General features: G+C 36.8%; 1 protein-coding gene across 2 annotated transcripts in view; it reads right to left on the reverse strand.

Annotated features, from left to right (window-relative positions):
* The window catches only part of MACO1 (macoilin 1), a 56,508-nt gene that overhangs the window by 31,377 nt on the left and 11,163 nt on the right, over nucleotides 1-13,968 (reverse strand). For both annotated transcript variants that reach the window (XM_028487688.2, XM_024125448.3), the window contains 5 exons: nucleotides 10,092-10,233; nucleotides 8,410-8,536; nucleotides 4,135-4,258; nucleotides 2,414-2,592; nucleotides 655-1,156 (listed from right to left, as the gene is read on the reverse strand). In XM_028487688.2, coding sequence (XP_028343489.1) covers nucleotides 655-1,156; nucleotides 2,414-2,592; nucleotides 4,135-4,258; nucleotides 8,410-8,536; nucleotides 10,092-10,233 — 1,074 coding nt within the window. The remainder of the gene's footprint in view (nucleotides 1-654; nucleotides 1,157-2,413; nucleotides 2,593-4,134; nucleotides 4,259-8,409; nucleotides 8,537-10,091; nucleotides 10,234-13,968) is intronic.

The raw sequence follows: 13,968 nt of genomic DNA on the forward strand, positions 1-13,968 counted from the left end.
GGCCCAGCCGCTCCGCGGCCTGTGGGATCTTCCCGAACCGGGGCACGAACCCGTGTCCCCTGCATCGGCAGGCGGACTCTCAACCACTGCGCCACCAGGGAAGCCCTACCTATGGAATTTTTAGAAAGAGATTATTTTTCAAACCTAACTTTCCCAGAATTATTTGGGGGATAATTCATATTTTAAGTGGACAATCAAGAACAAGTCCGAAGTGGTAAAGGACAACTTTCTCCACCCCCACCCTCATTTTTCTATCTGTCTGACAAAGATGTGCATGAACAGGACACACACTCTTCTTTTTGTGTCTATGCCACAAGAACTTTGGATACGCAAACAGAAAAGGTCAAGGACTAAAGATATGCCTCAAAACCATGAGAAGAATCAAGTTACATGTAAATTTGTCAAATGTGGAAAGTAATCACTGTCACCACTCACTCAGAACACTGGAAAGAGCTGGAGGTCAATGCTTCTGGACAACGACACAGGTGACCAACAAACCCATGTGAAATAAACACTGAATGTCAAACACCACAAAGTTAATTGTCACAGTATCTGATCACAAACAATTCCTATAGGCATACTTGGAAGTGTGTTTTTCAAGACCTAAGTCAAGTTTATGGAAAGTGTTGGTAAGGTCACAGCACACACACTTACCTTACCAGTGCATCAGGTTTGCTTAGCTGGTTATTAGGAATACAGTTTTCCATTAAGTCCTTGTGTGCACTTGGGCTCTTGCTAGGGCATTTCTGCTTCTTCTCGTTTTTACTAGATGAGGAAGGAATGCTCCCATTTGTGGCGCTGTGACTTCGAGGTGAGGAGTTCACAACTCCACTGGCATTTTTGTAGTTTTTTGAGGAAGCAGTGCATGAGTCCTCTTTCAAGAGATTTTCTGTACTTCCCACGAGATCATTATTTAATCTTTTACTATTGATATGGTTTTCCATATACTCAATTTCTTGTATTTTAGAGTCTACAGGTTGTAGAATATTGTTGTTATTTATTCCAAGGTTGTGTTTTTTGGCATCTTTGTCTTTTTCTTTCCCTTTTTCTCGGTATTCTATCTCTGGCAAAGTTGTGGAGAGTTTTTTATTGGCTGGGATACCTCCGTTGTGGTGTATGAGGATTGAGGAATCCATATCAGGTAATCCTTTGGCTGCTACAATACCAAAAACAAACCAACAAGCAAAAAAAACCCACACTGGAATATTTAGTTGTAAAAAAACACAATGTATTGATTCAATAAACTGCATCATCTACACTTAGAAACTCACTATATTAAGTTGCAAACGCATTCAGAAGCAATAACCACACCACATTATGCTAACTTCAAGAAGCAAATCCAAATAAATTTGAGAAGCTGCACATTTAGAAAATCGCCATCATTTATAAACACCAAGCCATTAAAGTTTTGGCCTTGAAAATAATATGAGGATTTTACAATTAAGTCATACTTCACTTATCAGTCAAATCAAACTTGTCTATCACGGGGGTGACAGGACACAGGCACATCATACTCTTAAAAGGTCACATTTTAAAAGATGCTTAGATTAACCAAACTTAATAATTTTACTGCAAAGAAAGAGATTAAATGAAACAAAAAGGTGTGATGTTAGGATACAGGGCATCTATCCTTTGTCTGGACTCTATCATTAAAGTAATAAGAAGTCTATTATCATTTACTAGGCCATTTACAAAGAATTTTCTGTATCAGGTCTACATATTCCAACTTGTCAAAGTCTACCTGAAGAGATAATTTTGCACCACACCAGAGAATAAGATTTTGTCATATATCAACTAAAAACATGACCCTCTCAAACTAAAGAAAACTGGTATTGCTATCAATTCATCTATTGAATTGGTTATATATTCATGAGAGGTTGTATTAGAAAAAGGTCAATCTGAGATCGATGTTGCATTATACAAACCATTTAAAGTGAGACCTAGCCATCTTTGCTCTATTCAGAAGAATTTTGACTTATAAAACAATTCTATAGGTTTACATCTCTATCTTGCTTATACTTTGGTTCTTGGTTTGCTTCAATTACAAATGCACATAGTTATATACACTATTTTGTTACTGAGAATAAATATTTAAAAATATTTATAACAAATAACATATTAAAATAGAAAATAAGCTATGAAAATGACATATATAAAAATAATAAAATAAACGAATTTAAAAGCACATGGCCTTCAGACACTAGGTAGAAAACATCACGCACATTCTGTATTTCATGACCAAACAAAGCAACAGCCCTGAAGAGGCACACCAGAAAACAGGAAAAGCCTTGGTAATTTTCCAGAGCCCTAGCAACTTTTCTGAAAATAAATAAATAAATAAATAAATAAATAATACTGACAGACAAAATAATGACTAACCTATTGAGTCAATAGCTTTAGAGTAAAGACCTACCTTCCTCGGCCTCCTTTTCTTGCTTTTGTAGCATTTGTTGCTCTGGGGGGAGGGCTTGTTGAAGAAGCTGCATGTAAAATTCGTTCTCTTTTTGCACTTCCTTTTGCTTCCTCAACCGCATTTTGTAGCTTACATAACTTTTGAAGCCAAAGCCCAAAGTCACCACAGGGTACCCAATACTAGAAAGAAGACAATCCCACCAGTAATTGTAAGTTAAAAACAAACAACACTTCAATCAAGCACATGAGGACACCTATGACTGAAATTAAGAAATAAATTCTAGGTGATGATGACAGTTGAGCATTCAGTAAACACACACGTAGTGTGTAATGCGTGCTGTGGAAATCAGAGGCAGCTGGCACGTAGAACAAACCCCCAGGGAACAGCAGGACTGCTGGACCGTAAGAGGCTGCCCATGAGACTTTGGCATTCTTCAAATGAACTCAAGGAGTTACCGTAGGGACTGTTGGATACAGTGGCTAATGTCTTTGATTAATATTGAACTGCCTTATGCATGATTAGAACTTAGGCATCTGTATGCTTTTAAGAACTAACAGGGTAGAGATTTTATGAGTGGTCATAAGTAAACATTACAAGTGTTAAAAAATCAAAAGGACATCATTTGGTTTTTAATACTAGAAGGCAGGGTCAAATTCAGGTGACTAATCTTCTTGCTGCCTGAAGGGTACTGTCACCAGCTATTCCTGGAAAATTAGTTCATACATAAACACTCTATCAAACATAAATTCAAGAATCATTTAACTAAGTATCTGATGTTATCAGTGCCAACAATTGGTTTGCACCAACGAATTAAACCACCTGTACTTACAACTCTAATCTCTGGGATAAAAAGTTGAAATATTTTCATTCAACTCATCAGTCTGTCTAATATCATTTCAAAGTCTCTGAAAACACTGTTGAAACTCATATTAAGCTTCATTAACATGAAAACAACAATTATAATTAGTCTAAAGGTGATCACACCACAAATTTAAAGTGACAAGTTTTACTGACCAGGTTTATTTAATTCACTTGTTTGTGAAAAGACTTTAAACATATTGGAAACTATTTTTTTGTTGTTGATTCCTATTTGTTTTGGTTTCTGCCATAAATATTAGCAAAAATTCGTGTATTTAAAAGAAATATACATTACGTGGTTATTTCCGCAATAGATATAAACAAGAATCAAGCTCATTTTAAAACATGTTTCATGGTTTAAGGTTAAAAATAATATTCCTTAAAAAATTATTAATAATATCCTCTTACTTTTGTAAATAGGCAAAGGAAATTGTAAGTTCATTTAAGCTCCATGAAACAGCCATATATTTCACTAAGACTTTTTGGAATCATTATCTGATTACAATAAAAATAGATAACATGTATCAGACACCTATGCGCTTGGCATTAAGTTAAACACTTTACATATATCACCTTATTTCATCTTTCCCATGACACCCCACGAGACAGGTTCCCAACATATAGGTAAGAGAACTCAGGCTTAGAGAGGGTGACATGTCCAAAGCAACAAAGCTGTTAGGGGGCAGAGCTGGGATTCAAACACCCATCTGCCTGATGAGAGGGCTCATGTTCTTTACCACACCATGTTAGGTTGTCTTCTGGATTCATGTAATATCTCTGAGAAAAAATTTACAATTGAAATTACCATTCTACATTGAAAACACTGAATTGGATTACAGATTAAGAATACACATAATACTCACCAGTGAGCAGCAAATGGACGACAAAGGTCTACGTGAAAATTTTTGAGATCTTTAAATCTAATTGCTGCTTCAATATAAACAAAGAGTATCCAGAGGGATACTGTGGGCAAACACACTCCCCTTTCTGTGGGAAAGCAGCAGAGAGACAAGCATCAATGAAACATTAACTAACATAACAGATGGGTTGTTTGGGAGACTGGTTCAACTACAGTAACTTTAAGACTTTCAAACTCGGGACTTCCCTGGTGGCACAGTGATTAAGACTCCGTGCTCCCAATGCGGGGGGTCTGCGTTTGATCCCTGGTCAGGGAACTAGATTCCACATGCATGCTGCAACTAAGAGTTCGCATGCCACAACTAAGGAGCCCGTGAGCCACAACTAAAGAGCCCACCTGCTGCAACTAAGACCCAGAGCAACCAAATAAATAAATTAAAAAAAAAGACTTTCAAACTAATTAAAAAGCAATATGATCCAAACTGAAAGCTTTTATATGACAAAAGATGCCTGGAATCATAGACAAAAATAAAAACAAGCATTCTGGCAGAAAATATTTACAATATATGTAAAACAAAGAAGTCATAGCCCTAGCATACAAAGAGCTCCTACAAATCAATAGAAAGTCAACTGAAGAAAAAAATTTGAAAGTCATAAAAGAAAAAATATAGATGGCTAAAAAACATGTGAAAAGATGCCAACTTCATTACTGACTAGGGAGATAAAAATTTTTTAAATGAGATTCTATTATTTTAACCTATCAGATAAAGCAAAAATTTTAAAGATGGGTAATAGTATAGGGAAGATATGTGAAAGGCTTCCTTCTCATACTCAGCAATAATATAAATTGGGGCAACTTTCTTAGAAGGCAATTTGGCAGTATAATTAAAAATACTTATACCTTTGACCCAGAAATTCCAATTCCAGGAATTTACCATACAGAAATACAAAAGAGCCCTGGGAAAAATGTATAAGAATATTCAATGTATTATTTGCAATAGCAAAAATTAGGATTTAGAATTAACTTAAATGCCTATCAACAGGAACTGTTTAATTATGCTAAATCTATATAATGAAATATGATGCAGCTTTTCAAAAGGATGAAGATCTGTAGTACCATAAAATGATATGTAAAAAACACAAATTCTTAAGTAAGAATGAGTTACAGCACTAAGAAATGTTTCTGACATTTAAGTATTACTCAAAAATTGTTTTTTCTTAACTACGAGCTCATATTCCTTTTGTAATTAAAAACAATTTTCAATGTAGGAAAAAGCAACTTGCAATAGAATAAATAAACTCAAATAATGAGATAATTTTCACTGGGCTTTAGAATTAAAGTCTGTAGGCTACGTCCATCTATGTCAGGACATGACATAAGCTAGCAAGTTACAGAAGACAGAACCGGAGGGAAAACTCAGTGACCTGAAGAACTAAATGGCTTTTTTCTAAGACTCTTTGGGATGAAACACAAGAAAAATTATAGCATCTTCGTACTAGAAAGATGATCACTTAGTCCAACTTTCATTTTATGGAAGAGTAAAGTGAGGCCCAGAGCTTATACAAATTGGGTCCAAATCACAGAGATAATAATGAATCTGCTTCTAAGGAGAACCTAAATCCCCAAAGACCTAGTCCATAAGGTAAGAAGACACTCGAAGCTCTGTGAAGGCAGCTAATGGTCTCAACCATTCTTACAGATTTAATGTACTGGAAAAAGGGTATTTTCACAATGTAGGAAGACAAACAGCAACCCTTAGGATAATGCATTTTCAATTTCATTTCAAAATGCATTTAAAAAAATTTATATTCTGTACTCCCTATATTAATTTCTAAAGTTATCATAAACAAAATAAGCACATTACAGAAAAACTAGAAAAATTTGGATAAACTACCCATATTTCTATACCTATAAAATAAATAAAATCAAACCACGTTGAAAATATTTTTGAACTAGTATAATAGTCATGTTGTACATACAGTTTTCTTTTAGGTACTCTTTTGGCTTCTGTTATGTATGTACGTATATATGTATGTATTTAGGCCATGCTGTGCGGCACATGGACTCTTAGTTCCCCAACCAGGGATCGAACCCGTGTCCTCTGCGGTGGAAGCGTGGCGTCTTAACCACCAGACCTCCAGGGTAGTCCCGTACATACAGTCTTATATCCTGTTTTCTCCCTCTTAATAGCAAGGAAAAAAATTAATGATATAATATTTTCATTCTTTTGTGGCAATATATAATTTCATCAACCATTCCTAATATTCTTAAGAAAAATTTAAAATTTTAACAACTGAAAGAGAAATTAATCCCAAGCTATAAAAATTGTACTCATATTTATTGGGCCTAATAAGAACACAAAGTTAGTTTTGTTTGTTCACTAATCATTCCAAATTAAAACATACTTCATAACTTAGGTATTCCAACATGCATTTCTGAGCCTAGAGCTAAAGAGAGGCCAATATCATTTATAACATTAGCTTCATTGCTGCCCTGTGGGTCACCCACTGAACTCCAATAGGTTCTATTAACAGTTATATGAGTAGTTTTTTCTCAACTATTAAGACATTATTAAAGTAATTTAGGGAATCATTTTATCTGAGCTCGAAGGCTCCCTTAAACACTGTCTAGATTACTCTACCCTCACATGACAGAGGAGAAGCTGAGACCTAGAGAGAATGACAAGTATAAATGGCAACTCACTCGAAACTGAGGGCCAGGACAAGGAAATACAAGTAAAAACTGGTATATAGGAAAATCACTTTAACTAGAGGAAAGCAGACTAAGGAACCAGCATGCTAGCTTATACATTCAGTCAGATATGAGAGAGTGCTAAAGATGGAGAAAACAATGCTCCAAGTGGATACTTTAAATAACAGAGCTGAACTGTGTCTTCTAACATGGGACAACATCATCCTTATAGCATTTAGAGAAGAGAATGAATGTTGCTCCAGAGAGCTTTTATTAGTTGGTGCTCCAACAGCAGTCAAAATTCTACAGGTTGCAGCTGGGCCTAGGAATCAAGTTTCATGCAGCTTTGCACAGAAATTTGACGATCTGAGAGCCAATCATCACATCCCCATGCGTCCCATGTGCAGGCTTCATAGTGGACTGGAGCTATCAAAACATCTCAGCTCATCTTAGTTTGTAATAGCAAAAGAAAAGCTCTAAGAAGAAGGGAGGTGGCTACGTAGCTCCATTCAAGTCAGAACATACCTGAAATAGTACATTTTGGTTTAGAGAGCCACTAAGAACTAGGGAGATCAGAATGGTGCAAGTGCTTAAAATAACATATAAGGAAAAGCTGATGAAATCGGAGATGCTTTGTCTACAGAAAAGAAGATGAGAGGATATGACAGTGTCTTTAAGGCTCTAAAGAAATGTTAACATGGATGGAAGATTACACCCATTCAGTGTGGCTCTAATGCAGGGGTCCGATGTTTGGACTAGAGGGATGGTCTGTAAGCCCTTTAAAATTTAAAAAATTTTTCTGTATATTCCCATGTGTTTTTCTGGGGAAAGTCCTTTATATCCTCTAAGTGATCAGTGAGTCCCAAGACAGTCAAGACATGCTGGGTCAAATGTGTAAGGAGGAAAATTCTGGCTCAGTAGGAGGAAGAATTTTCTATTCCAGTTGCCCCAAAACAACAGTAGTAAGTTCCTTGTCACTAGATTTTCAATCAGAGATTAAACCATCACGTGCCAGGGATGCTGTGGGGACTCTTATGCCAAATAAGGGTTCAACTAAACGACTTCTGATATTCCTTTCAATACTGAAGCTGAAGGAACATTTTTCCTATTTGGCACATGGCTGTCTTCAAATCCACCTAAATAAAAACTGCTTCTACTTTTTAAAAAAATGGATATCTTCATAATGAGAGTTGGTAACTGAAATGTCTACAATCAAAATATCAAATCATACAGGCTTAAAGTTTTGATTCAATAATTCAAAAAATACATTTTAAAGGTCTATTATGAAAAGGGATCTTTAAAATGTCCACATTTATACACTACCAAATGTAAAATAGATAGCAAGTGGGACGCAGCAGCACAGCACAGGGAGATCAGCTTGGTGCTTTGTGACCACCTAGAGGGGTGGGATAGGGAGGGTGGGAGGGAGATGCAAGAGGGAGGGGATATGGGGATATATGTATACATATAGGATTAAAAAAAATGTTCACATTAAACTCAACTCTAAATAATTTATTCAAGGAAATCACCACATTAAAAATGTTTGAATCTAAGATTTCTAGCCATCTAAGAAACCATTAAAACTTACCTGTGTGCCATACGTACTGAACCCACACATATGTACTAGCAGCAAAAAAAAGCCATTGTATGGGGATGAACAGCAGACATATTATATTTGACGTGAATGCTACACAAACAAAAAATACTGAGAAGGCCTAAAGGGAAAAACAAAATAAAAAACATATCTTAGAACATGTTAATTTCAAACAGAGATTATTAAAAGCACGTTGGACAAAATCTCTGAAACTGCTCTGCAATAACTACAGAACAAGTTACAACAGGAAATTTTAAATATTTAAAATCACCCATATAAAAAGTAGTCGTTAATTTAGCATTAAAGAGTAATCCTATTTATGGCCTCAAATCATGAAGAACTGGACCAGAACAAACTGAGGTTGATTCACAGTGAGTTTACTTGGACTCCACAGGTGGGTTACCTCAAAGAAACAGAATTTTAACACAGAAAAGTCTCCTCTCTCCTCACAAAATATTACTAAAGAGACTCATTCTTAAAGGATAGGCTGTTGGAGCACAGATGAAACACGACTGTGGCAAGAATTACACTGATGTTTATAATTTTAACAATGCAGCTTCCTCTGGACGCATCATTATCTATTACTAACAGGACATGAGCTCGAAACCATCTTTTCAAGGCATGGATTTGCTCTGACCAAAGCACCAGGCCTGGGTAGAAGAGGTACAGGTTTAAGATGTGGCTCTGGAACACAACAGAACTACAGGTCAACCAAGGGAGCAAGCCCAGGCCTATGCCCTTGCTCTAATCCAGTAGTTCTCAAAACATGATCTGGGGATCCCTGGAGATCTCTGAGATCCTTTCAGGGAGTCTTCTAGGTAAAATAATTTCATAATACTAAGGCATTATGTGCCTCTTTCATGCTCATTTACTCAGGAGTATGGTGGTGTCTTCTAGAAGTTACAAGATAAGTGATATTGTAATCACCTGAGTTCACAAGCAGATATGAAAATCCAGCTGTCTTCTATTAAGCCAGACAGAGAGATTTTCAAAAATGTAGTCAATCTTCTAATTTTTTTTGTTTTGGAAAACACAGTTATTTTTCATTTTAAAATGTAATGTGTATTAACACGTAACGGGTTTATTATTGCTATTTTTAAGTGAATTAAGTATTCGATTTTTATTTTAAATTTTATTTTAAATAAAAATTTATATTTTTATTTTTATTTAAATTAAATAAGTATTAAAAATTTTTACAGTTTTAATTTCTAATATAGTAAAAGTAGATAGATGTAACCTACATAAATAAAAGCTTTTTGGAGTCCTCAATAGTTGTTAGGAGTATAAAGGATCTGGAGCCCAAAAAAGTCTGAGAACCACTGCTCTAACTCGAACCCAGTCACAAAGCCAGTGATAGGGGCTCCAGAGGTACTTCAGAGTAGAACTGGGCAATTACTGCTTTATCCACTACTCTGTCTTCCTCCTGAAATCCTCCCTCCCTCCCCTTCTTTTCACTGGAATGGTAGAGGAGGGAGTAAAATGATTTGATCAGTGGGTTTAGACAAAATAGCCTTAAAGGCTAGTTTCAGTCCATAGACCCTGTTACTCAATACAGTCACCTTAGCTATTGCTAACAAAATCTACTTTAAACAGTTTCACTATCAGTTACTGAAGACTTTCTTAGAAGGGTAAATAAATATTTTACACTTGAAAAATATATATATTAATAAACTTACCAGTCCCTGGTATCTGAAGGAATCATAGACGCTTCTGATGAAAAGCCAAAATGGCCACAGGTATTCAAATCTGAACTCCAGGACAAAATCTGCCAGGAGGACAAGTGCCCACACTACCAGGAATTTCAGGTATAAAAACGTACTGCAAAATATAAAAGAATTCAAGGTCATTTGTGAAGAGCTAGAAAAAGAAAATTCACTGCTTTATTTAAAAAGAGACAAAAAATATCTTCCTATACTATGAAAACAATGGAGATAAAGGACAAAAAGAGATGCTGCCATGGTCCACCTAAATTTTAAAAGCTCTGGTGTTCATTCTGAGACCCACAACTATCAAAATAAGATGATGACCCAAAATGCTTAATTCCATTTAAGATGGAAAAGGCCCATTTAAATCTCACCACTATTTTAAAATGTGCTAAGTACCTGACTTCAAAATACCGCAACAATCTCAAAATTACAGCTTTCAAGCTGTTCTTCATTAGAAGAAATGTCATGGTTGAGTGGCTTGAAATTTGCTGTTTCCCCACCCCTCAACATCTGTTTGAAGACTCTTTGAAATTCGTGATGCACATCCCTACACGCTTGAAGAATTCTTACCCACCCCCCCCCCCCCCCGCCCCCGCCGTTTCTCCTCTTGCCTCTCTCTATAGTATTCATGTGAATTAACCAAACAAAAACCAAATGACTTCCCAAAACAGACAGAAATTAACTTAGGGAGCAGATGCCAATCACTTCTAAGGGCTGTGAGGGTACCAAAATGTACATTAAAGAAAAAAGCCCTGAAAGATCCCAGCCTTGCTCTAGCTGAGATGTTAATGTGTGCGCCCACTTCCCTCTGGACTTATGTTAAATAGAAACACACCTTGATAAGCCAGTCAGAACACAGATCTAACCACTGTGATATCTCAAAGCAAGGTAAGGACCTGGATTTAAAAATATATTTTTCATATAATCTAAAAGCCCATTCTTCCAATTCATTAGTTGTATCATAGATAACAGAAGCTTTCAGACTCTACCTATTAATAAGCCCCTAATTCTAGGTCTTCACTCTGGTCAATTCTGGAGCAGGTTAAATTTAGGTATTTTTTTTTAAAAGGTTTTCTAAGATATACAGATGGGAAGTACCTAAAATTCACTTTGACTCGGGCAACAGCCTTGCATGGTGTTTTGCAATACAAACATTCCAATATTGCTGATTAAATTAGCTGTCTGAATATACAACATGAACAATAAAATCAAAACTTTTAATAAGTAATTTTGAAATATATTAAAATAAGGTACAAAAAGACTTATATTCTTGGGGGTAAAATTAACAAAAGCAGGATCCAGCACTGAGGATTCTTTCTATGCCCTATAAAGCCACACAGGTAAAAGATGTCAAGAACAGACACATATGACCCTTAATGTTACAGTATCATAATGATACATAATTTGCAACTAGGGTCAATTTCTAATACTAATTCTTGGTAGAACTTCTTTGGGCACAACAATAAGTTTTGATTAAGAGGTGTGCTGTAGAATCAAGGAACCCAAGGCAAACCACAACACAAGCTTGAATCTTTTTTCTTTTCCATATATTTATTTAGGGGCTGCATTTGATCTTCATTGATGCGCGCGGGCTTTCACTAGGGGCAGCAAGAGGGGGCTACTCTCTGCTGCGGTGCACGGGCTTCTCACCACGGTGGCTTCTCTTGTTGCAAAGCACGGGCTCTAGGCGCGTGGGCTTCAGTAGTTGTGGCACGCGGGCTCAGTAGTTGTGGCTCGCAGGCTCTAGGGCGCAGGCTCAGTAGTTGTGGCGCACGGGCTTAGTTGCTCTGTGGCCATGTGGGAGCTTCCCGGACCAGGGATCGAACCCATGTGCCCTGCATTGGCAGGCGGGTTCTTAACCACTGCGCCACCAGGGAAGTCCACAAGCTTGCATCTTAAGTCACACCTTTTAGTTTCATTTCATTAGAGTCATGTTAGCCAGATGAGGACAGAGCTCTCATTCTCATTCATTAAATCCATCACTGATCCAGTGGAGAGTAAGGCATAGTTTGTTAGAAAGAACAACTGAGCCACGCAGGCATTCAGGAGCACAAATCTAGTTTGAAACTAGATTTCCAAGCTTGGCTTTAAAAGTAAAAGGTTTTTTCCTTGTTTCTAGAATTGTTTCTAGGTTTTAAAGAAGAAATAACAGCCTTTCATCCATATTCCTAAGGCATTTAAGAAATGTCATGGAAATGTATTTACTTCTCTGATGAATCCTTTTCCCATGGGGCTGTGTCTGGAATGTAGCCGAATAAGACATGGTGGGTGCCTCATCATGTCTAGTTGTCACTATTTCCCAAGTGGAGAAGACAGAGTTCTACCAACTGCTCTCTGCCCCAAATGCTCCCAAGCATGGCAGGATCGTAGTCTAGCTGGCAACATACCATTTCACTGTTTAGAAAGCATTATCCTAAGAATAGCAGCCTGTTGAATACTTTTTAATAACTCAATCATTTAAACCTAAGGCATTACAAAAACGATCATCTTTGTTACAGTGACTACTCATTTTCAATTCTGTAACTTCAAGGGGGTTCCTTTCTATATATTTAATTTCTTTTCAAACAGCTGCTTTCATACCTCTGATGTTCCTGGACACCCAGTTCTTATGGAGTCACAGTTTGGAAATACAGATGTCTGAGGAAACTTGATCTTTCACAAACATGTGCTATACCCTCAGCTTTCCTCAGGCTCCCCTTCTAGGTGGGCCTGCCTCTAAAATCAAGAGGCAATCTTAATTAATAGTTGATTCTACTCTAGGACTAGTTTTAAACTTTATAGATTCATTTCAATCTAATAAGAGTTTTAGAAAGTTTAAGGCAGTTGCCTGATTCAGTATTCACTGAGCCTGAGTAAATTATGCCTATCATCCTTCTATAGGTACACGTACAAAAGTTAAAAGACAAGTAAACTAAAATGACTGCTCATCAGTGTAGAAAACCTGACTGATTCCTTTCCTTCCATACTCTGAAGGTCATGAGATTTTGCCAAATCCAAAGAGATGACATTCTAAAGGGGGAGAAAATTTTAGACAGGGTTTTTTTTTTTTTAATAAATTTATTTATTTTTATTTTTGGCTGCATTGGGTCTTTGTTGCTGCACGCTGGCTTTCTCTAGTTGCGGCGAGCGGGGGCTACTCTTCATTGCAGTGCGCGGGCTTATCATCGTGGTGGATTCTCTTGTTGTGGAGCACGGGCTCTAGACGCACAGGCTTCAGTAGTTGGGGCACGCGGGCTTCAGCAGTTGTGGCGCATGGGCTTAGTTGCTCCGCAGCATGTGGGATCTTCCCAGACCAGGGCTTGAACCCATGTCCCCTACGTTGGCAGGCGGATTCTTAACCACTGTGCCACCAGTGAAGTCCCTAGACAGGGTTTTAAACCCTTAACATTCCAAAATATTTCTTTTAAACCATGAAAAAAATATGATTAAATATAAAATATTTTTATATATATAGTTCATAATGTGACTTATGGCTAACTTGCTGTTACTTTAATTCTCTGATCCAAATAAATTTACTAATTACTATAAAATATCTTGAACAAAAATTTAAAGCATAATTGCAACAAAAAGATACTTTCCATAATAATATATTGAAACAAGGGCAGACCAATAATGTCTTCTGATGGTCTGATTAGCTTCTACTCTGGGTGCCAGTGAAATACAGAAGAGATATGCAAACATTAGGCTTAATGGTGGTGACTCTTTCACAGTGGATATTAACTGTAAGAGTCTTTTTTCCCATTCCATTCCCAATAGAATTCCCCATTCTATTCCTACCCTTGCCATTTACAACCAGTTTTTAAAATTGAATCTATTTAGCAATACCCTCCATCTATGGATTAATCAC

The sequence above is a fragment of the Physeter macrocephalus genome, chromosome 3, assembly GCF_002837175.3.
Source record: "Physeter macrocephalus isolate SW-GA chromosome 3, ASM283717v5, whole genome shotgun sequence".
Classification (NCBI taxonomy): Eukaryota; Metazoa; Chordata; class Mammalia; order Artiodactyla; family Physeteridae; genus Physeter; species Physeter macrocephalus.